This window comes from Miniopterus schreibersii, assembly GCF_964146895.1.
Source record: "Miniopterus schreibersii genome assembly, chromosome: 13".
Classification (NCBI taxonomy): Eukaryota; Metazoa; Chordata; class Mammalia; order Chiroptera; family Miniopteridae; genus Miniopterus; species Miniopterus schreibersii.
The window spans coordinates 6442353-6469038 of NC_138113.1; the positions used below are offsets into that span (position 1 = coordinate 6442353).

General features: G+C 44.3%; 2 protein-coding genes across 2 annotated transcripts; both read right to left on the reverse strand.

Annotated features, from left to right (window-relative positions):
- Nucleotides 1-1513: 1513 nt before the first annotated feature.
- Nucleotides 1514-6019, reverse strand: LOC308566390 (retinol dehydrogenase 14). The gene is made up of 2 exons (XM_081156619.1): nucleotides 5626-6019; nucleotides 1514-2528 (listed from the first exon to the last, which is right to left on the reverse strand). The coding sequence occupies exons 1-2, from the start codon at nucleotides 6004-6006 to the stop codon at nucleotides 1911-1913; spliced, it is 999 nt and encodes a 332-aa protein (XP_081012745.1). The 5' UTR covers nucleotides 6007-6019; the 3' UTR covers nucleotides 1514-1910.
- A 3023-nt stretch (nucleotides 6020-9042) lies between these two features.
- Nucleotides 9043-23152, reverse strand: NT5C1B (5'-nucleotidase, cytosolic IB; the record flags this gene model as incomplete). The annotated part of the gene is made up of 10 exons (XM_081155852.1): nucleotides 9043-9375; nucleotides 12647-12831; nucleotides 13240-13362; nucleotides 15426-15555; nucleotides 17252-17419; nucleotides 18181-18666; nucleotides 20058-20183; nucleotides 20755-20937; nucleotides 21268-21354; nucleotides 23120-23152. 10 exons carry the CDS (start codon nucleotides 23150-23152, stop codon nucleotides 9043-9045), a joined length of 1854 nt encoding a protein of 617 aa, XP_081011978.1.
- Nucleotides 23153-26686: the final 3534 nt, after the last annotated feature.

Here is a 26686-nt window from a genome sequence, read left to right on the forward strand (position 1 = left end):
TTGCAGGATTATTTAAAAAAAATACATTTCAAAGAACATGATGTGGTTATACTCACTACACCTGCAAAGACACACCTGTGATGATACAAACACGAAGTATTCCTCATATTTACAGCCCAACCTCTAACAGAAAACAGACCTTCTGTATGATCTGCCAAGATCCTGCCCTTCTCAAAAACAACTGATACTGGCAACTAGATATTATAAAAAGTCTTAAAAAATAATAACCAATCAAAGATCACCTCTGACCAAAATGCTCTTTAAATTCGGTGTAGTTCAGTCTGTCCTTTACCATCATAATGCATTTTCCCAGTATTAAGAGATGGTTAAGGCAATTAAAATAATTCTTTAATGCTGTAACAGATGCCTGCAACATTCTTATGTAGACTGTTTTTATGTACACCATTAATTCCTTACTACTCATTCAAACATCATTATCAAATGTTTATTGTGTGTCAGGTACTCTACTTGATTCTTGAGGAAGGAAAAATAGTAATAAACAGAAGAATAAAATCTTTCCTTGGAAAATTCCCATTCCAATTGCCTGACTAGCTTTGTGAACAAATAATGAGAGTACTAACTTGGCAGTAAAGCTGCCAAGGTCAGTGAGAGAATTGGTTCAGCCTGCAGGGACTGGAGATAGGGACACATGTGAGGGGAGTGTTACAGGCTAAGGAGTGTCCCCAGTGAAAAGGAGAGGGTATTCCAGGCTGAAAGAACAGTATAGGGAAAGGCCACGTGGCAAGAAGTGTAGTCTGCATTGAGGGCTGGATTATCCAGTGGAGTAACTAGAGATGGGCTGTCCAAAACATTAGTCGCCAGGCACATGTGCCTATTTAAACTTAAGATGATAAATTCACTTCTCAGTCATGTTCCAAGTACTCAATAACCACTATGTCGAGTCTACCATACTGGACAGTGCAGAGTTATTTCCATCATTGTCAAGTTCTGTTGGACAGCACTGGGTGTAAGAGTATAAGGTAACATCTGTAATATTTTGAACAATAAAAAAATATTAAAAAAATAAACTCAATGAAAAAAAATAAAAGCATCCATCTTTCAGGGGAAAAAAAGTACAAGGAAAGCCTGTGGCAGTTCATGGAGAATCTAAAATGTATATTAGAGTTTAAACTTTAAGTAGAAATTATTTATAAACGACTTTATTCTATAGAGTCCCTTCGGGAATAGCCTGGGGGACTCCACCTCATTGCATTGCTATGACCTGTTTTACCAATCCAGTTTCTGCATTTGAGTAAGATATTCTTTTAAAGAGAGAATTCTGCAGCTTAAAAAAAAAAAAAGTACTGGAAACTCACTGTTATGGGTATCTGGAAACCACCACAGGTTTTTAAGCAGGAGAGTCACACTGGGACACACACTTGTGTTTTAGAAATATTACCTCTTAAAAGCAGCAAAAAAGTATGTGAAAAGACACTTGGTATAGCAAAATAAGTGTGGGCTAGTAAGATAAAGGTCTAATTTCACTGAAGTGTCTAAAAAACCAGACAATTAAGAATTTGCATCAGTAAATTTATTCCAACTAAGAATTGTACACACACACCAGGCATATTATTTCCACACAAAAAACCAGCACTGTAATAAAAATATTTAATACTTTGGCCATGACACTCAAAGATACTGAGTTAATATTTGTAATCCATGCATGTTCAATTATTTTTAAAATCTATTCTATTGTCCTTTATTCATTATGCTTATTGTACATTTATAACATCTTCTCTGAAATTTTGTTCTCCAAAATACAACTTTTCATAACTTCAAAATACCCGTATGTACCTTAGCAGTATTACTGCAAAACCAAAATTGTTTTCAAGTAGCAAGTGCTCAAGCCACCCCATTTCTGATCACAGATGTGACATCTATTTTTTAAACGGTTCTTACACTTCTTGTTCCTACTTTAATATGCCAACCATTACTTCACTGATATCCCAGAGTTTTCTTGCAACAGACTCATCCATGGCTTTAGGCAGTAGTTCTTCCTCTTTACAATCCCCAAAGTACTTTCCTGACACACCTTCTACCTCAGGGGAAGAGGCTAAATAAATTGAAGTCTGAGCACCTTCTATGGGAGTTTTGAAAAAAGCCCAAGACACCAAATTAAAAAGTGGTTTGGCCAGCAGCGGAATGTATAGGTGCCTCCCAAGATTAGTCCGCACAATACCAGGGTGTAAAACGTTGACAGTGACCCTTGTGCCTTCTAAGCGGCGGGCTAGTTCCCTGGTAAAAAGGATGTTAGCCAGTTTGCTCCGACTATAACAAAAGCTTTTATTATAGCTTTGTTCACTGTTCAAGTCTTCAAAGTTGATGTCTCCATATTTATAAAGTTTGGAAGAAACTACCACAATCCTGCTGGGAGCTGAACTTTTGAGTAGTCCAAGGAGAAGATTGGTGAGTAGAAAGTGACCCAGATGGTTCACCCCAAACTGCATCTCGAACCCATCTTCGGTCTTCATATAAGGGCACTGGAAGACCCCTGCGTTATTGATCAAGACGTCCAGTCTAGGCTCTTCCTTTAAATGTGAAAAAGAGAACAGCAGGATTATGAATATGGGCCTTAAATGTACCTAAAATAAATTTTTAAAAATTTCGTACGAACTACTAAAATTCTATAAAATATCTCTATGAGTTTTCAACAACTGACAAAGAACTAAAAAAGACTTGTATGCTTAATAGGTTCCTCGCCTTGTGCTTCTCACATTGTCTCATCTACTCTCAACAACTTGCAAGCAAACAGAAGCACTGAAGTTCAGCCATTTATCCAGTATAACAGGGTTCCTAAGTGGCAAACAAAAACCTGAAGGTGAAATCTTCTGATTCCAACACCCAAGCTCTTAATTAGTAAGCCAGCTTGCTTTTCTAAGTGGGGTGTTCAAACCCTAGCTAGAGTTGACGTGAGCTAGAGGGTGGAAATACAGCAGAAGCCAGGTCAGCACTCTTTACTCCCAGAGCTACTAGTGTGAACACATGGGGCAAGCTAGGATTGCTTTATTTGGGGATTTTCCAAGGGTAAGTGGTACTGTGGGGATGGAGGAACTTCAAGTTGCTTCCTTAAAATTAGGACAAGCAATAGAGTGGGTGGGTGATGCAAATTAAGGCCAGAGAACATCATGGACAAATCAAAGTAGTATTTTTAAAATTACGCGGGTCATATAAAAACATCAGGAGCAATGCAGTCAGTCAAATACTGTCGCACAATAACAGCAAAGGAGGTTAACAGGAGATAGGACCAGCACCTTCAACTCTACGATGACTAGAAGGCACAGTTCTTCCCTCTATAAAATTTACCTCAGGCTTCCAGGGGCCTCCAACTTAGATCTGTAGCCAGAACTCTGCCCTGTGACCAGATCCTGCCGCATCTTTCCAGATTAAAGTCCTAAAATTTAGACTGTTCTTACAGGGAAGTCTTTTCATTCCATAATTCATGTTAAGTTGGCTCCCCACCCCTCTCCTGGCTCCTCTCTGTCTCTTTTGATGGGCAGAGAAAAATAAATGTACAACATGTTCCAGGTGTAAAGACGGAGTGATGACCCGGGATTGAATTAATTTGAGGTCAAATTTCAAATTTCACTGGCCCTTTTGCCAAGTGTAAGTGAAAAGAAAAATGTGTTAAGTTTCACAACTGTTTCAAAGCCTATCCGTCAGAAGATTAACTATTTCTCATTCTGTCTGTCTAAGCACCTTGCGCTTTTCCAATAGTCAGCTTCAAAAAGAAGGCAAAAGTTCACCCCGGGGGGAAAGAAAGGAGTGTTCTCTTTCAGTAATCCTTTGGAAGAGTTTCCTGTATTAATCATTTCTGAGCCATCATTCTTTGCTGGGCTTGTGTTATTTTAAGACTTTATCACCTACTATTTTATTTTTTAATTCTAGGAGATAAATGACATAAATACCAAGAATACCAACCTGTGGGAAATTTACATTTCCATTAAAAAAAAATTCTGGTTATGGTCACTGAACTTCAGAGCCAGGAAGGAACTTAATACTTGGAAGCAAGGACAACTTAGTTATCTCTGTATCTCACTTTTAACTGGTTCTGTTCCAAGTGGCCAAAGTAGTAAAATACCAAATGTATCAGGAATGAGCCACATCTACATTTTAATGAAAAAGAGGAAGGCCCACTTTTAATCCTACCAACATCTCTTACAAAAGTATTATTTCTTTTTAACCTGTTTTACCTGATAATGAAGTAGACATAAAAACAAACAAAAAAACTCCCCCCAAACCTGCCTAGATCTGCAACAGCTCCCAAACTGTGCATCAGGGTGTCCTAGAGTCAGAAGGAACTCCCAGGGTACTATGGAGTATTTTAAATCTTCAAGGGCAACAAAGGGATACTCTGCTCAACATCTCAGAAACTACTAGTTCCAGGTGGTTCACAGCTTCAACACGATATTGTTATATTCTCTTTGATGATGTCACATCTTTGCAAGGCTGTTTTTAGCAGCTGCTGTAATAAAGTGCACGTACAATGTTAAAAATCAACGTAGAACAAGAAATGAGGGTGGCAAAGTCCAATCTGATTCCAGAGTCTGAGAAGTGAACAGGTACACATTTCCTGCAATGAGCAGTTATGGTTACTTAAGAGTGAAATGAACAGATCTTTTTTCTTCTTTCATTCTGTGTACTGTTTTTTCCAGCAGCTACTAAGTTGTTATGACATCAATATTATTAGGTTATTGGAACCTAATTACAGTCTACAAATAGACTGGTAGATAGTTCGCTTGGCCTGAGGGCATCGTGAAGAAAGGGAAGTTTGGGAACCTCTGCTCTAGACCCGCGATTCCATTTCCTAAAGGCCCTTTTCCTGTGCCAACTTGAAACCCCCTCTTCTGAATGCCCTCTGCAGGAAACCCTTCTATCTCAATTTCAGGGGTGGGATATTTACCAACCACGCAGGCAGCGGGAACATAGGCGTTAGAAGCAAGGGCTCTGGGGGCAGATCCTGGGCAGTCACCTCGGGCGGCCTGTGCCTCCCTCGCCTTATGCCAGCAACGGGGCCCACAACGCCCAGCGGCCGGCGGGGTCACTGCGAGGGCCCCGCAACTAACCGCCAAGGGCACGGCCTGTCACTGAACATTTAAGGGCCTGGGACAGCCCCTGGCCCCTAGGACGCCTCCGACAGGCGCCAGGTGTTCGCTCTGGGTTCACTCCTGCCCCGTGTAGAGCACGTGGCGCTGGGCGCCGAGCTCGTTTACGCGGAGGCCCGGCCCCTGGCTGAGGGGGCGCCGAGCCCCGGGCAGAGCGCCCAACTGCCCACCCCGCGGGGGACACACCCGGGGACGGCACGGCTCCCAGGGGCCCGGCCAGTGCTCCGGGCGCCCTCAAGGGAGCGGGCTTGGCCTGACCCACGTGGACACGGGGACAGTCCAGGCGCCCGGCTCGTCCCCCGGGCCGCCCCCGTAGCTGAAGGAAACGTTCGGACGCCGGCCTATGTCCCTCCTGGGCCGCCCTCCCTCGCCATCCTTGGAGGACCGGACGACGGCCCACCGGTTTCTCGGGCCTGCGGCCCCCGGGCCGCCTCAGAGCCACGTGACTGGCCCGAGCCGCCGGCTTCAAGGTCGCCCCGCCCCGCCGGGACCGCGCCGCGGCAGCCGGCGCCCGAGCCCACACCTGGAGCATCTGCTGGCAGAAGGCGCGCACGGAGCGCAGCGAGGCGAGGTCCAGCTCCCTGACGACGAGCTCGCCCGCCTCGCCCGCGTCGGGGCCCGCGGCCCGGCCGAGGTCGCGGCGCAGCTCCCCCGCCGCCGCCTCGGCGCGCGCGCGGTCGCGGCAGCCCATGATGACCCGCGCGCCGCGGCGCAGCAGCTCGGCCGCCGTGGCGCGGCCCAGGCCGCTGTTGGCCCCCGTGATCAGCACGGTCTTCCCGCGCATGAGGCCCGCGTCCCCGCCTCCGTGCAGCCGCTGGACGCTGGCCCCCGCGAAGCGCCGGGCCGCCAGCCACAGGGCCCCGCCCACTGCGGCCAGCAGCGCCGCCACCGCGGCCACCGCCATCGCCGCCCCGCCCGCCCCTGCGCCGGACTTCCGGAGTCGCCGCGCCTCGGGGGCTGTGGCCGCCACCGGGACGCGGAGAACTCTGGGAGCACTCGCGGCGTGGGGCATGCTGGGACTTGTAGTTTCTCTCCGAGGGCCCCTGACGGGCTGCAAGAGTACCGCCCTGCGGGTGCCGGTGACTCCGTGGAGGGGGCGCCCAGCCCGAGCGGAGGGTGAGCACAGGCCCCGCGTTTTCCGGGACCCCGTGGAAATCCCAGTGGGGGTGGCCTTCCCCGTGTGAATGCCTATCGAGCAGTCTCAGTTGACACGTCTCTGTAGAGGCTGGTTTACAAATCCCACCCTGCAGGGCTGGTTGAACGTTTTCTGTTCCTGGGACCTGTTAACCCCCCCCCCCCGCGCGTTCAATTTATTTTCAATCCCCGGAGAACTGCCCCTTCCCACCCAAGCCTGAGGAAGGGCTCTGTTTCCCCCATAAAGGAGGCTAAGGGCTTAGCAACATCTGTCAGTTGGAGATAGACTAGGCCAGTGGTTGTCAGGCTTGAGCATCGCATTAGAATCACCTGAAGGGCTTGTAGAAACAAAAATTTAAAAAAACACACACAAATTGCAGAACTCCCAGGACCAGAGTTAAGAATTGGTTCAAGATGCGACCGGAGAACTAACTGCATTTCTTACAAGCTCCCAGGTGATTCTGATCTGGCCCCTGTAGAAAAAGGCATCTTCAAATGGTCTTATCTGACACTGGCAGGAATAACAGGAGGAAAATTTTGCACTTACTGTAAACAGACTTCCGAGCACGCCACTTCATAAGTACCCCTCACCCCCTCCATAAGACTATTAAATGTACAAATGGGACGAAAAGTGCTCTAAACACTGGGACATGCTTCAGAAATGTCAGGAGTTACTGCACAGGGACCTATCTTCAAGTTGAAGACTTTGTGGCTTTAGACCAAATTACTCTTAAGTGGTCATTTGTCCAGCTACTCACCCACCCGATCGTATGTGCCAGTCATGCCCTATGAGAGGCACAGAGAATAGGGTGCTTACTGTCTGGTGCAGAAAATTACAGTCCCAGCCTCATTCTAGGATCTTCAGGACAAGAGAAGAGACTCACAATGTATCTGGTGTGAAATAAATCCCTGTAAGATTTTTATAAACTCTCCTCCACTCCTTTACATCTGGGAAGGATATAACATGCAACAGTAAGTCACAATACAAAGAGAAAAGGGGTAGAATGGAAGAAGTTTTCTTAGGGGCGCTGAGAATAAAGTGCAGCTGTGGGAAAGAGCACTACCACTGAGGATTAGACAAGGCACCAGGGACAGAAATCACGAGGGGTCGTGGGCCTTTGTTTCTCCTTCCATAATTTGAAGCTCCCTATCAAACTCCCTGAGCCTGGAACACATCTGTTTCCTCTCCCTTCAGTTTTATCCATTTTCTGTCCTTCAAAGCCCACCCCAGTTGTTTTCATTTCCTGACCACTTCCAGCCCACGTAGATATTTGCTTCAACCTCATGTGTGACCCTTATTTGGCACGGAGAACAAACAGCCCTCTAGTGTTGGCTATTTGAGTTTGCACATTGGACTTCCTTTAGGGTACTGTTAAGGTTCTACATTTCCTCAAGGATGGGATTAGGTCTGAGTGCTCTTGTGGACTTCACACCGGGGAATGCATAGAAAACACTAGGTACTCATTGTCACGACTGATATATTTTGGACTGGCTTACATCAAATAAGGAAGCAGGTCGAAAGATGTGTGGCAGCAGCGGTCTACTTTCACTAGAGCCAGGGTGGAAATTGCATATGAGGGTGGGGTGGGATGGACGTAGGGGCAGAGGAACAAGAGGGGGTGGGGAGAAGGGAGGAGAGGAAGACCCAGACCTGCTATGTGACTGCTGTGTATCTTAAGCGTAGAATTTAATGGAATGACTAATCTGTTCAGCATCAGTCCTATGGCCATGGAACCAATAAGAACAACTTGGTATGTAAGGCTGCGTAACACAGAGAAAAAAATGTGTATAGCTTTTGAAGTAAATAAGACCTGGATTAGAATCTTAGTCCTACTATTTATTAGCTGCTATTCTTGGACAAGCTACTTCATCTTTCTTGGATCTTAGGTTCTTCATTAATTAAAAGGGTAACAATATTAAATCACAAACGTTTGGTTTGATGAGAAAAGGAGGTGACGTGAAAGTATCCAGCTCACCATGCCTTACCATGTAGTAGATTACGGTGAACCAAAACAAAACAAAAATCACAGAAGGATGAGAACAATGGAAGTCCAGGATACTACACTTCATGTCACATTTGAAGCTGTGGCCAAGGCTTGTTTTGCCATGCAAGCACTGGGCCCACCCGCCAAGCCCAAAGCAGACTTTACATACACTGTTCACAGGCAACAAACCCACCAAATAAGCTTCAAAGAACCCTTCCTAAGAGGTTCTGTTTGGAGTGTGCCTTAGATGGAAAGCGCCCTGTGACATAACCAGCTGATTTATTTCTGAATGACTAGTGTCAGAATTGGTATACATAGGCAGGTAGAGTGATACTTCCATTTTGTATTGATTTAAAGGCTGGTCACAGAGGCAACGGACTAAAACGCTCTAATTTTCAAAAGTGTACTTTACCCCTACTCTTTCCACCATTGAAGATCACTCTTCTATAATGATGAATTGTAACAATTTATTCTACCTACCAACGTCCAAAAATGAGCAATGCTTTGTAAGACCAAGGAGGTTTCTGACATAGCCTTTTAAGCATTCAAACATTCAAGTTCAAAACTTATTGCAGAGAGTCATCAGTATGACTTACACACAAAGGTAGGTGCAATGGTATTCAATAGCGCTGACATCTCAGAGAAGTAGCTTGAAGATAACTTGAAGGTTCAAAACGTTTTTAAAAAATGTCAGAAAACCTTTCCAAATGAACTAAGTTCTGAGGTCCAATCTTCTGAAATACCTAACTAATTACCCTAGAGATCCACAAGAAGTGGCTTCTGTGACACCAGACTCGCCGCTTTATTTCTCTTCCCCATCACTAATTGTTCAATTTTTGATTAATGCCATAAGGTACATGAGCTGAGCTGGTGCCAAGTTTCTGTGCCGCATCAATATGGAACATGCGGTCATCAAAGAAGATGTGGGGCCGTATTTTCACCAAGATGGGACTTTTGGAGGCTCCAGCAAGGAAAAGGGCTTCATCTATCTCTAGACCCCAGCGGCGGAGCATTTTCAGCACTCGGGCACCTGAACTGGCTGCACTCCTGGCTGTAACCAGGTAGGTCCTGATAGGGCAACATAACCGTTGGTCTTTGGCATAGAACTTCTTTTGCAGTCTGCCTAATTCTTCCAGAAAGCATTTCAAGGGACCCTGCAAAAGGAACATATGCCACAGCTGTGATCCAGTGAAGCAAAGGAAGTGAATGCTGAAAAACAGAGGCTTATAAGAGCTTATAAAAGGATGTAATTCTACAGTATTACAAAGCCAATGGCACAATGCTGAAACGCCTTGCATTTACTTGAATATACTCCCTTATATGGAACCATCCTTGCATTCCTCCAATAAATGTAGGATGGTCATATAATTTGTTGTCTAAACACAGATATTTTTTAAGAGTGAAAGAAGTTTCTATTGAAAAGGTAAACCAAGGCAACAGACATAAATTATTGATCGCAAAGTGGGATACTTTACATAAAGCTCAGTTAATTACCAAAAGCACTACTCTTTTAATTTGCTTTTTCTGAATTGCACACTTTACCCTAATAAAGTATACCCCTTTATCGTGTGTCATACCTTGTTGGCTTGAATCCGGCCTTGTCTTATATTTACAAAAACTTTGTATAACATCACAGTTGCTTTTATCTTCAACCTTTCTAAACACTTAGTTTTTCTTGTAGTTCTATGGTATAGAGCATAGAATTGGATTTTGCTATGTGAGCCAATCTGAAAGTCTTAAATTTTGAAAACAAAAGTGGAGTTTTAGGACATTTATATTTATTGATATTACGAATATGCATGGTAATGGTTCTGTCTTATGATTTTTATTGTATTTTTCATGTTTAAAGATTTTAAAGGATTGTTCACTAACAAGTGCCTTTTTCGGTGCGTGTGTGTATGTGTGTTTCTTCTAAGATTTAGGAAGGTTTATATTATTTCCTTCTATTGGTTACCTTAATAACTATAACTTTTTATAGTCCCTCCAGTACTCTATTTTAAAAAAATCCCAGGTCAATTATTTGTTACAATGAGAAATAATGAAATGAGGATACTTCTTTACCTATCCTTTATCTGTATTTCTTCTTCAGCCATCCGATTTTACTTGTTACATTTGCATTATTAAGGATTCTCATATTTGTTTATCAGCTTTACATTTTATACTTTGATCAGCTATTGTACTTGAAGATATCAGCATACGTACTCTTCCTTGGACCTTTTTCCTCCATGTTTTTCCAGCTTTCATTAGTTGTATAATTTCTATATAAGGGCACGTAGTATGTAGTTTCTTTTCTGCTCCCTAGTTCCTATGATTGTTTTAGTTTGGTTCTATGATTAAATATATTCCAGGTCCATTTTTGCCTTTGTATTTCTAGTCATCCACATATTAACCAAAATGTGTCCTCTAGTACTCCTTTTGTCAAGGAATCTTACGGAAATTAAATCCCAGATAATATTGTATGTTCTCAACTGTTGACCTGTTTCCTTTTTACTTGAATGAACTTTTGGCTGGATATAGGATCTGTGACTTATATGTTCTTTCCATTTGATCTTATAAGTAGTGCTCCACTGTCTTTTCTTTAAATCTATTTTAAACTTTTTAAATTATAGTTTACATTCAGTATCATTTTGTATTAGCTTCAGGTGTATAGCATAGTGGTTAGACAATCATATGCTTTACAAAGTGTTTACTCCAATATTTCCAGTACCTACCTGGCACCATACATAGTTATTACAATATTATTGACTATATTCCCTATGCTGTACTTTACATCCCTGTGACTATTTTGTTACTACCAATTTGTACTTCTCAATGCATGCGCCTTTTTCACCCAGTCCTCCAAGCCCTTCCCCCTCTAGCAACCACCAGTCTGTTCATTGTATCTATGAGCCTGTTTCAATTTTGCTTCTTCATATATTTTGTTCTTTAGATTCCACATGAAAGTGAAATCATAAGGTATTTTAGTTTATTTGACTGACTTATTTCATTTAGTATACTATCCTCTAGGTTCATCCACACTATCCCATATGATAAGATTTCATTTTTTATGGCCAAGTAATATTCCACTGTATTTATGTACCACAGCTTTTTTATCCACTTGTCTGTTGATGGGCACTTGCTTTGGTTCCATATATTGGTTATTGTAAATAACACTGCAGAGAACATAGGGATGCATATATTCTTTCAAATTAGTGTTTTGGGTTTCTTCAGATATGTACCCACCACTGGAATTGCTGGGTCATAAGGCAGCTCCATTTTTAATTTCTGAGGAACCTCCATACTGTTTTCCATAGTGGCTGCACTAATCTGCATTCCCACCAATAGTAGAGCACCATTGTCTTTTACTATTGAATGCTGCTGTGGAAAAGACTGAGATTATCTTCAAGTAATTCTTTTTTTGAAGGTTTTTTGTGGTTGTTTCTTTTTTGGAGAGCTTCCACATTTCAATAATAGTTAAAGGCTAATATATGATGGGCTCTGAATTTCAGCAAAGAAGATATATATAAAATATAACAAATGACTTTCCTCTCAATTGTAAACTTTGTTAACACTGAACAACTTTATAACATGAGAGCAATTTTTCCAAAGGAGCTATTTAGGAGGGGACTATAAAGTGAAACACACACACACAGTTTAAATATCACTTGATGTAATGTAAGTTTAGTTAGTAAAACTTGTAAACTTTCAGTTAATCTAGTAATACTTTTATAAATGTAATAAAAATATATATTTATCTTCAGTTCAAGAAGAGCAGAAAAAAGGAGGCCAGTTAAATTTCTTAGTAAGATTCATAGATTAAACTGAATGATCCATTAGCTCAGATTCAGTCCGGAGAATATTTTGAGTCTTCCAATTTCCTGTGGTTCAGAGGTTGTAGGTTTTGTTTATCTCAGACCATGACTTTAACACTTCAACTTCAGTTCATGAATTTATTCCAGAAAGCCTGCGCACTCCGTTTCAGTCCGATTGGGTCTTCATAGTTTTGCACTTATTTGAGGCTCATTATTTGATTCAACTCAAGCTGTCAGTTTTGCAGATTTTCTCAATTAAGCAAATGCCTTTATTGAGCTTGAGGTCATGGAGAGGGAGGTTCACGAAATGTTTACTGGCCTGTTGGAAATGACCTTACTATTCTGAGAACCTGTTATGTAGAAATGGCTTATTGGTAAGCCACGATACCTCTGTTCCTCATCATTTAGGGGGTGAAGTCATTATCATAAGATCATAGAAACGTTTCCAAAAGGCTAGATAAAAGCATGTTTTTAAAAAAAAGTCAGCAGCAGATGCTTCAAAATGAAGAAAACTGCAAGGATCAGAAGTGAGGAGCGGCTGCATAAAGTAAGCTGAAGGCCATCGCGATGACCAGCTATTGGGATCTACTGGGAAACGAGCAGATCAGAATTAACGAGCGCCCCTCTGACCTACCTGAGGAGAAGACTTATTCTCAAGTTGTGGGTCATGTTGGAAGAGTTTGTCCAGCCCGTGCTCCTTGGTAGCAAACTCGGCCTCCTCGGAGAAGAGAGCAGAGTCTCCATCGAAAGCCACACGGAGCTGAGTGTCGCAGTAAGATATGTCTTTGCCTCCGTCGAACATGGTTGCCGAGGCGATGCCTGGGAGGCCAGGGAGGCTGATTAATGCTCATTCAGGGCCACGACCTTTCGCTCCTACTGGTAAAACGATAATAGAAAGCCCTCCCGGCCCTCGCATTTCCTCTGTGGCTGTTCCCTGATGACTCAACTCCGCTCCACAGCCACACACCTCACAACAGCTGCCTGTGTGCCACCCCCATTTTAACAAGGGGTGGGAGAGTGTGCGATGGGTGTGAGAGGATCTCTGGGGATGCCCACCTCCAGGGAGGTCCAAGCTCTAAAAGACACACTTAAGGGCTGCCGCCTGCAGACACATCCTAACAGAAAGTCCAGTGAGGCCTAAGCCCCAGATCATACGGGAGAAGCCCAGTGGGAGTGAGCACAGCACAGGCCCCCCTATTAATTACCGGGATCAAACCAAACCCGTACCTTCTTGTATGGCTTCTTGTACTTTTCCGTAATCCGCAGAAAGATAGAAGTTGGTGAGATAGGCCTTCAGATAGCCGATGGGGCTCTTCCCGCCCGTCAGACAGAAGCGGTCAATCAGCAAGCCTGTTGCCGGGCCAGAAAGAGGTTACGTCACAACAGCAGCATTATTATCTTCGTCACAGAAAAGGACACTGAGACCTAACGTCTTGTCTAAGCCCACTGGGTCCTGTTGATTCCTGCCCTTCGCCTGCAGCCTCCTGAGTTGTTGTAAAGGCCAGTTAAAGTGTGGCTCTATTTTAAGTACCATTTCTGTCCTTCAGTAACAATACAACTGTAATAAAAAGGTGTGCTAGGAATGGAACAGTCTTCTAAAAGCAGCAACAACAGGTAGGAAATTGTCTCTGTTTCCTGACTTGAAATTTTAAATGGAATTATTAGCAGACTAAACACAATATACCATCAAATGTCTTTTAAATAAACAATTAAAAATATACTAGATGTTGGTGAGAGGTTTGTAAAATAAGCACCCAAATACACTATGGATAAAAGTATAAATTGGTACAGGCTATCTAAAAAGTAATTTGACAAAATATATGAAGAACTGTAAATTGGTTTATACATTTTGACCTAGGATTCCTTTTCCTTTAAAAAATTGTTATTAGTTTATTCTAGGGAATAATCTAAAACTCTGATAAAGATGTATGTAGGAAATGTCTCAGTGCAGGGTTATTTATAGAAGCAAAACATCATTCAACAACGTGTGACTAGTTCAGTGAGGTACAGCATTATGCATGTAAGAAATGTACCCATTCAAAGTGTTCTTAGATACGTGATAAACTGGGTAGCTGGGTATCATATAAAGCAGAATTTTGAGTCTGTCACCTATATGGACCAAGAGAGTAGATAGGGTCCATCAACAGTTGAGGTGCAAGTATTTGTTTTGGTATTAACAAAATACTCTGTTTTTCACTTAAGCCAACACTGGGCATAAGTGTCACAAAACTGTACAAATCCTTAGTTATATTAATTTAATGATCAGAAATTACCTGGTGGCACCGGGATTTTAGAAATGACTAGAACATTGTCCCTTATCTCAAAGAGACAACAGTTCACTGAGGAGCCAGGCTTGTAAACAGATAATTATAATGTAACAAAGACCACAGCAGAGAGAGAAACAAATGGCCTTCAGTACCCAGAGAAGGCAAGTGACTGACTCTTCTTCCAAGCGAAAGGCAATTATTCCATGAACAAGGCTGCGTGAGAAGATTCGGCTCAATCAGTTAATTAGCAGATTGGATAGGTGAATAACAATGATTTTTTTATGCTTCTACCTTTGATGGGCTCAGTGTGGTGAGGGGTAGATAGACCTAAACCGCCTACTAACGCAAATAGTAGCTGCACTTTACTGAGTAACTAATCTATGCCAGTTGTCTATTGTAAACCTTTTATATACGTTCGTGTCGTAACACTATGAAAGTTGCATTTTTGAAAGGCAAGCATTTTTTAAAGTATGTAGTTAGGACAATGTAAAGCTCATAACTTGTAATATATCTTGATTATTTATAAATACGCCCAATTTCAACCAGGATTTAAATATGCCAAATTTACACCTTATTTTGGCTTCACGTATCCATAAAGCTGATGTCACTTAGAAAAGAGGCCAGAAGTCCCCAAATAAGAAGTCAGGTAATTCCATAACAGGGAGGAGGACTTTCTCTTAAAGTCTCCTGCACATTGATGGAGACTTTTGATGTGTGGGGAGAGCAGCCAGGGAAAATCAGAGTTTAAGAGTGGAAAGGAGCGGTGAAAACCTTTAAACCTTTAACATGTATCTGTGGTGAGCAAGAAGTTTGATCACACAGCGAAAGCCTCCGGGTTGACGGCTCCTTGAAGTCAAGTTCAGAAGTGAAAAACATAAAACAGAAATATATTGCAGGACCTGGGATTAAGACTTTGAAATTCACACTTGACAAGTTAAGTCCAGAGCTTTGGGCCCAACTGTGTGCTGAAGTTAAAAATGAACATGGCCCCTCTTGTTCTGACATAGGCAAATAAACATTCCTCACGCAGGAGGGGGTGTCAGTATCAAAGACACTGCGTTCGTTAGGCCACAGTTAGCAAAATAACATGGCTTCTCTCCTCCAGAGCAGCGAGCTGTTCTTCCACATGGTATTTATTTTACTTACCATAGTGATTGACGCTGTTTATAAGCCGCACTCCCACTTGGGCATGGTTATTAGTCATCAGTACAATATCAAATAAGTCTTGTTCTTCAGGATACAGATCCCGGAGTCTAGCATTGACATGCTGCAGGGCCTGTAGGTTACAAACATGAGCTCGCGTAAAGTGGGCCAGGCAAGGTGGGCCCGGGAGTCTGGAGAGAAGGGATCTCATCAGTGTCAAAGTCAAGCTTTGAAGACTTCACTGAGAGATTATGGCTTCTTTAAGGCGGGGTTATGTCATTCGCTTCTGTATTTTATGCCTCTCACACGCAAGGCTTCAGTTACTGATTAGTGAATATATAGGTAGTACTTGCTGCAAATTGTTACATCCGCTCTACTAGCACTATCTCTGTTGGCTGGTAGAGAGAAGGATCAGGCTAGCTCTTTTACACTTTGTCTATTTTTTGTTTGTTTTGTAAAGTCTGCCTTTCTTGATCATATGATAATTATTATTTTATTTTTCAATTACTGTTCACATTCAGTGTCATCTTATACCAGTTTCAGGTGTACAGCACAGCGGTCAGACAATCATGTGATTTACAAAGCGATCCCCCAGGTAATTCTAGCACCTACCTGGCACCATACATATTTACTACGAAATTATTAATTATGTTCCCTATGCTGTATTTTACATCCCCATGTCTATTTTGTAACTACCACTTCATACTTCTTAATCCCTTCCCCTTTTTCACCTAGTTCCCCCAAACCCTTCCTCTCTGGCAACCCTGTTTGTTCTCTGTGTCTATGAATCTATTTCTTTTTTGTTTTTTTTTTCACTTATTTTGCTCTTTAGATTCCACATATAAGTGAAATCATATAGAATTTGTCTTTCTCTGTCTAACTTAGTTCACTTAGTGTAATACCTTCTAGGTCCATCCATGGCATTGCAGATGTTGAGTTTGTTCCTTTTTATAGCCGAGTTATAGCCGAGTAATAGTCCATTGTATATATGTACCATAGCTTCTTTATCTAATTGTCTCTTGATGGCCACTCGGGTTGATGATGATTATTATTTTTTTAATTAAAATTTATTTTTTTTTATGGTTATTTTTATTGTGAAAAGTATAGAATGCATCGTGAATTTGCATGTTAACCTTGCATAACGGCCATGCCAATGATCTGTATTGTTCCAACTTTAGTATATGTGTTGCCAAAGAGCACTTTGTCTATTTTTAAGCAGGAGTCTTTAGAATAGGTGTGTGGTTTCCTCTCATGCTCCTCTCATGCCCCATAAGTACTTTCTACTTACAACTGTGGAGTTGTCACTTATTTTTGCCTGGTTATAATGCTATTGTGTAATATTTAAGTTATGTAGAGGATCACAGTTAAAGTGCTATACATTTCTGTATAAATTTAGAGAACGTTTATTAAAATCATGTCCCTAAGTGCCAAGAACATCTTGATTTTTAAAAATATGCTCTGTTTGGGTCAAAAGCAGCAAAAGTGAATTTCATCTCATTTTAAGGAGGCACTTTATTTCTACTAGTGCTCGGAATTGTAAACTCATTATTTTTTCTGGCTACTTCTAGGGAGGGAGCACAGGTTTCTGTACAGGTCTCACGATTGGGACTCCACCTGGGAAAGCTCAACATCTCACATTAGGGCTGAGCCCCCTCCTCAACAGTCCGGAAGCCTCTTTGAGAGCATGAACTGACCTGGGGTCAACTACAGGGGCCAGAATGACAAAGGTGGATCAGGGATTAGGAGGGAACCTGGATGCCATCCCAAGGGTCGGCCTGAGTCCTCCCCTCCCCACGTGCGCCTAGCGACAAAATCAGCTTGGCTGGTACCTTGACGAAGCGGAAGCCCGGCCCCGGGGTCAGGATGACGTTCTCATTGCAGAGCTGATACTCCATGTACTTTTCCAGACCCTCTTCCTCGTAGATCTTCTTGCCATCCAGCATGTTGAACAGGGCCCGGGAGGACACAGCGACCGTGATGGCGTGCTTGGGTTTGGGCTGCGGACAGGGGTGCCAATGGGGGGGGGGGATCACACAGACGGGAAGGGATCAGGGACAGGGCTCCTCCCAGGTCAGGGTGGGAAGAAAACAGACGGGCGCTTGCTTAGAGCGCAGGGCTGCTGGAGATGGCCAAGGCCTGGGACCCCCGCCAGCCCCCATCGCAGCCACAGGGGCCGCAGGGGCGAGGCTTGGGGCCCACTCGGGCTCCCCAGAGCGCGGAGGGGAGGGGTGCTGGGAGAGGCCTGGGCTGCGGGCCGGGCAGAGGCACCCAGGGCAGCGGGCGCGCTGGGGCTCTGCGGGCGCTGCGGGCGCTGGGGCGCTGCGGGCGCTGCGGGCGCTGGGGCTCTGCGGGCGCTGGGGCTCTGCGGGCGCTGCGGGCGCTGGGGCTCTGCGGGCGCTGGGGCTCTGCGGGCGCTGGGGCTCTGCAAGCGCTGGGGTGCTGGGCTCTGCGGGCGCTGGGGCGCTGTGGGCTCTGCGGGCGCTGTGGGCTCTGCGGGCGCTGCGGGCGCTGCGGTCTCTGCGGGCGCTGCGGGCGCTGGGGCGCTGCGGGCGCTGCGGTCTCTGCGGGCGCTGGGGCGCTGGGCTCTGCGGGCGCTGGGGCGCTGGGCTCTGCGGGCGCTGGGGCGCTGTGGGCTCTGCGGGCGCTGCGGGCGCTGCGGTCTCTGCGGGCGCTGCGGTCTCTGCGGGCGCTGCGGGCGCTGGGGCGCTGCGGTCTCTGCGGGCGCTGCGGGCGCTGGGGCGCTGCGGGCGCTGCTCACCGGCCGCGGGCGCGAGCAGCCGGGGCTCTTCTCGTACAGGGTCCGCACGGACGACCAGTAGGCCTCGTCGTCGTCGTCGTCCTCGCGCTGCCGGGTCAGGTCGGGCGGGCAGTCGCGGTCCAGCTGGGAGCCGTAGCCGGACCTGCGCTGCGTGTAGGACTTCCACTCGGCCGGGGGCGTGCGCGGGTAGTCCCGCTGCGGGTCGCGGCAGTCCCGCGAGTCGCGGCCGTCGCGCAGCAGGCCGTGCGCCCAGGAGTCGTGGTTCTCGTGCATCTTGGTGCCGCGCCGGGAGCCGGGCTGCGACGGGGGCTGGGGCTGCGGCTCGGGGGGCGTCGGGGGGCTGGAGTCGGGGAGCGTGGGGGGCGTGTGCAGCACGGGCGGGGGCGGGGACGTCTGCTCGGACAGCTCGAGCTGGGACGCCTGCTGGGACGCCTGCTGGCTGGGCGAGGTGGACGAGGTCCGCGAGGTGGTGGAGCTGGTGGGGACCTGGGCAAGGAGACGGGCGCCTGAGCTGCGCGCCGGGCTCCCTGCCCCCTCTCCAGCTGAGGTGGGGCGCTGTCCCCTTTCCTCTGTTCCATTCCTAGCCCTTGATTGGATCCTGGTTCATCTCAGCTCCTAGGCGGGCCCAAAGGGGCGCAGACATTTCAAGGCTCCAGATGTTGGACACTTAGGTTAAATGGACTCAGACACGGTGGGCGGCGTTCATTACCCCCTAGCCTCGCCCTGCTCCCCCATCAGCATGTCACACTTTTTTTTGAGCAGCTGGGCACAGGCCCTCTTTCTTGCCCTTAGAGGGATGGCACACAGTTGGCACAGTTCGGTCATTTGACTTCTGTCTGTACACCTGCCCAGTTAGAGACTTCCAGGCAACTTGAGTAAGGGGCCTTGCTTGCCGCTGCCTGCATCAGTGACCCCCAGTTAGCTCCATGAGCACCTAGACCCCATGTATCCCCAGAACACTCCACAGAACCCCTGGGAGGTGCCCCTCTCCAAGTCTGCCCTGAGACTAAGGCAGGGACTTGCAGGGAGCCCGCGAGGCTGGAGCCCTGTGCCCTCAGGGCTTTGTGTGTCCGCAGAGCTCCCCTGGAGGGAGTCACCTTCCTACACAGGAAGGAGCCACCCTAGAGAAAGGACCCTGAACTAAGCTGTGCACGAAGTCATTAAACATCCATATATTATTTCCATTTTTATGACAGTTTCCCGCGTTTTGAAAGGCATTTTCTTGGTTAGATTATTGAGACAGTCCTCACAGAGACAGATGGATTGGCAGGAACACGTGTTTTCCCAGTGACTGGATCTGTGCCACTCTCTCTGCAACCAAAAACTTAATCTTAAAACTTTTACTTCTCATGTGGCCAGGCTTACTTAAGGCCCCAAAGTGCTACACAATCTAACACTCTTCAACAATTTATCATCTTTGTTGACCTTTCCACCCCCCACACACACCCCTTAGTCTTGAGTACTCAATAGTTAGGGAGGGAGGGAGGGAGGGAGGGAGGGAGGAAGGGAGGAAGGGAGGAAGGGAGGAAGGGAGGAAGGAAGGAAGGAAGGAAGGAAGGAAGGAAGGAAGGAAGGAAGGAAGGAAGGAAGGAAGGGTGAGAAACCATGGAGTTTAATCATTAAGTGTATACCTAGCTCTATTAGCATTATTAATGTGAAATCTTAGGCAATTTATTTTGTATGTTTTTCAGCTGTAAAATAGGGCTTATGGGGGGGCGGGTTCGTGAGGGCTAAATTAGCTAAAACATGTAAAGGACATAGAACAGGGGCTGGCACACAGAAAGCATCACTAAACATTAGCCACCGTCATGAGCCTTACTGTTGTTAGGATTACTGTTACGCTATGCTGTACTCCACCCTTTCCTCTCCACCTCTACCTTGGTCTTGCTTCTGGGCTCGTCTAACGAGGTGGCTCTGGTGGTTGTGTTCCGTGAAGTCCCGGACCACTGACTTCGCACGATGTTCCCTCGAGAATCTGTCTTTGGCAGTACTTCTTGTGATCCCTTTTGAGGAGAGAAGAGACCCAGGGGTTTAACACTCCACCACCCGCTCTTCCCAGGCTTGTGCCTACAGAACAGCCCTGCCAGGCTAAACACAGCAGCACCCACTGAGAAGATCCCTGGCCACTGTGGCCCTTAATCCAGTCTTGGCCTTTGTGTGCCAGTCTAGCTCTGGCCCAGTCCTCACTTCACGGAGGAGCATTCAAAAGCAAGAAACAAATCGGATATCTGATATTTTTTCACCTGTCACTCTTACATGCTAGTTGATCAAGTTGACCATTTTTTCTCTCTTTCCCCATGTCTTGCTTTAAGGATAAGCCCATTGACATTTGCTAAAAAGACATATCCACCATTTTTGACCAGACTATAAAGATGAGGGCAGCTGGTACCTAAACAAGAGTGCAGTGGGGCTCCAAGGCAGCTGCGTAGGAGGGAACAGCATTGCCTCCGGGAGGAACAACACTGACGGACACAGTGGAGAGGCTAGGGGACGAGTTCCTATGCCCCATATCCTTCCCCTCCCCCAGACTGACTGTGGCTCCCCTACAAAATCAGTAGTTTGATCTCTGCTCACCCTGATCATGGTGATCTGGTGGCCCTGTTCCCAAAACAGGCACATGTGAATATAAATACGTATTGTGCGGCAGGGGCCAAGAAGGACTGTTCCCTCAGCTGCACTAGGGCAGTGTCTACACGACAGGTGGCCACGCATGGGGCAACATCTCAGCCAGTGATTCGGATTGACTGCACGCCTCATCTGAAAGATTGTGCAGAAAATGGTCAATGCGATGGCCAGACTCCCCTTCCCTCCCTGACCTGAACAAAGACCAGTCTCCTCCCACAGGCTGAGCAGAGGCGACGGCTGAGGTTCCTACACCGCATTTTCTGTGTGAACGTGGGGATGTGTACTGGAGGGAAGGCAGGGCCACCTTCTCCTAGCTTTTCCTTCACCTCTCCGTGAGGACACTGGGTATCCCTTAATACAAACCTCAACAGCTCAGTCTCCCAGAGCTCCCTGCCCCCTCATATTTTCTGTTTTGCTTTCCGCTCTTTAATTCTTTCACCACCTATAAAGAGGTCAGCTCACCTGTGTGCTCAGACGAACTGATTTCTCTGAATCCCGTCTTTTCTCTGTTTCTAGACTGTCTTTTGAGTATTTTGTTGCAGAATCATTCTTAATATGGAAACAAAGAATGTTTGTTAATTTTAATCTCAGAGGCATTAGAAACCTGGGGCTTGGGAATAAAAGGATAAGTTAAAATTAGCATTCATCTCCTTGCCAATATAAAAAAAACTATATAAAGTTTGACATTTTTTTGTCCTGTTCCACTAAGCATGAGTGGAAATAACACATCAAAGAACTAGATAAGTTAATTTTTCAAGTAGGAGTTTGGTGGTGTCTAGGTTTAAGGTATCGAGGCATGAGGCATTTGTCATTTTAAAAATTGTGATATGAGATGTGCTGTGGGAAAGTTCCCCAGGGGTTAGCAATGCTTGGATTTAAATGTGAGGTTGCTCACACAGAACACCATTTTTGTCTCCCCCATTACTCTGAAGGTTGCCACTCATGGAACTTTTACTTTGGTCATGCCGAATTGAAACTTCTCTTGTTTTCTCAATAAACCACATTCCAATTTTCTGTGGATCTGAGCCTCACCGATATTAGTCTGATTTTTAAAACTGAGGACCTTAATGCTATGAAGATCCTGTGTGGACCTATTGACAGGCATGTCTTCTGTTCAGATTATCTAATTACAGCATCCAGAGTGAAAAGAGGTTTCTTCTTAACAAACTAATAGACATGAAGTGAAGATAACTCACTTCATGGACACCTGTTTAAGTTTTTGTTTTCATTTTCAACTGAGAGAAATACTATTGTGTTGGGTCACTCTTTGTATCATTTCATGCTAATTCAGTAGCTGTGATGTGATCAAGATTAGTGTTATTTATCTTTTAAGGAGCTCAGCTTCTAGCTAAGACCAAGGTACAAGGGGGCAGCCTAGTCATTTCTGTATGCTCTGTGCCTCATACTCAGGAAAAATCTGATCAATGTTAGTTGAATGATCAAGTCTGTGACAGCGGAGAATGGCATAGCTGTGCGATCCTCGCACTAATCCTACAAATTTTCCATTAATCCCACACCACCACCGTAAAATCGTCACTTGTAACTCCAAGAGATATTTTCTCCATCCCTGTTATCATTGCCTTGTTCCAGGCCTCAGATCGCCATGGGCCTACCTTCTTAGAATATAGCCTTTTAATCAGGTTTCACCGTCTCAAATCTTCCCAACTTCTAGATCCATCCACCCCACTTACTTAGGGTGACATTCTAAAGCATAACTATAACTGTGCTTCATTTCTGGATACATTCTTTGTTCGTGTGGATAGACAGACCAGGAGCCTGCTGATGTACCCCGTCTACCTCCGACTTGCACCCCTCCACTTCATCCCTGTGTTCTTTGCCGAATGACTTGTGTTGGCCTACATACCACCCTATTTACTTGTGGTCTCCTCTTCCCTGTAATATCTTCGAACCCAGCTCAGTGTGACCTGGGAGAAGTTCCCAGACTTAAACATTTCTCTAGGTTGCCCGTGTCATTTGTACACGCTTTTACAGATCACTGCATTGTACTTTATGTGGCCTGTTTCCTACTAGGCTGTGCATTCTTCAGAGATAGCAACTGTGTTTTCACCTCTTACAACTAACACATGAGCATAAACTCAATAAATGCTGATTTATCAGATTGACTTATACTCTATACGTTAACTGCCCTTTCTCCCTCTCACCACTTCCTTTCCTTGCCCCTCCATCTTCTCTACGTGTCGTCATCATCTAAAATGGTTCGATTATTTCAGAGAAGTCCCAGAGGTAAGTTATGGACTGATATCTACTTTTCCTTGGCTCTTTGGCAAGATTCTAGGATGTTTAATTCACTCACCTTCCTTTTCTGTTTCAGAGATGTTTGACTCATTTCTTTAACTAACAAAATTATTTGGCTGTTACCCAGGTGTTCATCTCCCCAGCTCCATTTCTTGTTCCTTCTGCTGCTCAGTCTAGGCTTGTGTGGAATGTCAAATTTATGACATCATATGTGATTCCATAGTAACAAACTGACTGAATACATGACTATAAAAAATAGCAAGATTGCTCGTTCCTATTTGAGTATATCTACTCATAATCATTGTCCGGGTCTTTAGGAATTGATGTTTAAACAACATTCAAATATTTAATATGTAGCAATATTAACGTTACTGCTTCCTTGTTTTTAAATCTCTTTTAGCATTACTGTTTCGCTTAGCACATCAATCCCATTTTTGGCTGTACATTTTCTGGTACTGCCAAAATTAATGACAAACTCATTTGTGGACCCAATCTTTTATTATTGTTCATCCTGACAGATTTTGGAGAACTTTCTGCAAATGTGGAGACTATTTTTGACAGCTGAGAGTTTGTTCTAGACACGGAGCTTAGACTTGAGTTTAGCCTTAGTGTTTGGCGTTTCTTTCACACCAAGACCATGTCCATTTCCCAAGGTCAAAGCCTTTCCCTATGGCCAGACAGTGGGGTAGGATGCTACTTGCCCTGTCTTTCCTGCTGTTTGCCCCATCCGTAAACATTTCAACACACACACGTCCCTCTTGTGTACACACAGAGAAGAATTTGTAAAGTCCAGCCCCCAACTTAGCTTTGTAGGCTCCTATAATGTTCTGCATTTTCCAGTTTTGCATGCAGGTTCTAGGTTAGACTGCCTGGGTTTCAATCCTTTCATGTCCCATATCTCACTGTTATCCTCAGCAGGTTAATTATCACAAATCTCAGTCTTCTCATTTATAAGATGGAGATAATAATGGTATCAACATCAAGTGATAGTTGTTATAGTTGAACTAATATGAAGTATTTAAGACAGCGACTGGCATGCGTAAGGTATCAATGTTAGCTATTACTTTTATTCATAATTTTGCTACAGCTGTACTACAGAGTTCAACTAGAAAAATCTTTAATTTAATCCCCGCTGCAATCTAGGAACAGAATTTTAAAATTACTTATTGTTCCTATACTTCTGTAATCAATCAAATGTCAGTTTAACGATTCCTCCGGTAGTGTTGGTGACAGAGCAGAAGGCAGGCCTTAGGGTAGCAGTTGGGAACAAAAGCTGGACAACTCTGAGCTTTGAGTTCTACAGAACAGAACAGGAAGATTTTACACAGATGAGGGCTTGAAAGAGGGTTTGGTTTCTGACTGTTCCTTCCAGCCTGCACCCACTTCAGCTTTTGCTTTCGGCCCCCTCCATGTAATTCAGTATTTACATAATCAGTAAGTTCCTTGGTTATTGGTCTTCCCTCATCACACATGGCCTGGGATAGAATATGAGTCTATGAATGTTTTGAATCATTTTATGTACTGAGTTATAAACATATAACTAATTCTTTTGTTTTAAGTGATAAGGGTAACATTAAAGGATTATTTGTTTACTTTTTTCAGATTTTCTAATTGTTTTTCTTTATTATTTTCTACTTCTTAACTTTGTAATTGAGCATGGAAAACTACACATACATGCAGGCAATTTATTAGTCAGGGTTCTCCAGAGAAACATAACCAATAGGATATCTATCTTATCTATCTTACCTATCAGCTCTCTATCTATCATCTATCTATCTATCTAGACATAGATATAGATATGTAAATATATAGATTATATAAAAGGAGATTTATTATAGGAATTGGTTAATGTGATTACAAAGGCTGAGAAGTCTCACAATATGCCATTGCAAGCTGGAGAACCAGGGAAGTTAATGGTATAATTCAGTCTGAGTCTGAAGTACAGAAAGCCAGGGGAGACGATCGTATAAGACCCAGTCTGAGGTCAAAGGCCTGAGGACCTGAGGGGTCATTGAATTAAGTCCTGGAGTCTGAAGGCCAAGTACCAGAAGCTCTGATGTTCAAGGGCAGGAGGAGAAGATGGATGTCTCAGTTCAAGAAGAGAGAGAGAACTTGTCCTCCCTCCAAATTTTTGTTCTGTTTGGACCCTCAAGGGACTGGGTGATGAGAGCAACCTTCTTTACTGTCTGCCGATTCAAATGCTAATCTCTTCCAGAAGCAGCCTAACAGACACCCCGAAATAAACTTTTACCAGCTCTCTGGGCACCACTTAGCCCAATCCAGTGGACACATAAAATGAACCATCACAGCAGCGCATCTTTAGTTTGGCTTAGTTTCTTCTCTACGTGAGTTCAACCCTGGTAGTAAAGCCAAGATGCAATGATATTATGACATTTTCGTGCACTCTTCCCAGGTCACCAAAAACTGGTTTTGATACTGAAATTATCATTGTCAGTTCTAGTTGTGGATTTTTTTTTTTAAACGTGCTCCATAAAGGGACTTAAACGGCATTTTGGAACACCACAAACATGGACACGTGTAAGTGAGCATTCTCCATCCATTTTGGAAAATCTTTTTGATTCTTGCCATGGTTACTGAGAGGAATACACCCATTCCTTTGGTGATGTTAAGAGGATATTGAAGAGTGATTGTGGGATGTGGTTCCCACCTGGCCATCCTCCTACTGTTTATTCTTTGGGGGTAGTTGTGAAACTATTAAAAATTTCTGGGGACACTAATGGACTCCTCTTTGTCTGAGAGGCTTCATAATGTGGGACGCAGATTGAGAGTTACAACTAGGGAGACTCCAAAGAATCTTTTCTTCACCATGGTCAGCCTGCGCACTGTGGTCTGTAGGAATAAATATTGTGTGAAGTGGCTCTATTGCCTTCATAGATTTTCTTCTCTTAAGTCTAAAGATACAAAAGTCACTAACATGTCAAAGTATGAACAACCTTTTTTAATATTTTGAAGTGAATAAGTAGAAGTAGATAGATAGGCTCAAAGATAACAAAGTTTAGTGACAATTGGAGAGTTAGAAAGAGAAGGCATCTGTGAACTCACTATCCTAAGCATGTCATAAAGAATTATAATGTTGAAAAATTTTTCATCCACCTGTCTAAATGAATGTTCCTTCCTTTGTAAAATATTTTTAGAATTATGTAGTATATATAATTCACTATCCTTATTTTTTTAATATAGTATTAAACACAACTATTTTCCATGCTATTGCTTGGTTCAAGTAATCATAAATTTAATGAATCCATTGTGTTCTAGAGTGAGTACACTATGATTTGCATAAGGATTTTCCTGCTATCGAATATTTGGGGTATCTCTGAGTTTTTGCTATTATAAATAATATTTTCCCAGGTATCTTCTTTCTTTAGCTAAAGTAAAAGCTCCACAGTACAAAGCCTTTTCTTTCACAATGACTAGTACATGCAAACATGTACTTGGGGGCACATCTGACTCCAATTGCTCATGATGGAGCCCCACTTCTATTCAGCAGGGCCAGATCTGCTGGCCGGGTGACAGGCAGCTGGCCCAACAGCTGTGACCTCTTCTGACTGCCTCAATGGAAAGGAACTGTCCAAGCCAGAGGTGCATATACTTGGCGGCACATTAG

Excerpts from the sequence above, each read along its gene's own strand:
- LOC308566390 (XM_081156619.1), bottom strand. The coding sequence starts at position 6,006 with ATGGCGGTGGCCGCGGTGGCGGCGCTGCTGGCCGCAGTGGGCGGGGCC. Across the intron at positions 2,529-5,625 it reads TCTGCCAGCAGATGCTCCAG|GAAGAGCCTAGACTGGACGT; the intron begins GTGTGGGCTCGG and ends TCACATTTAAAG.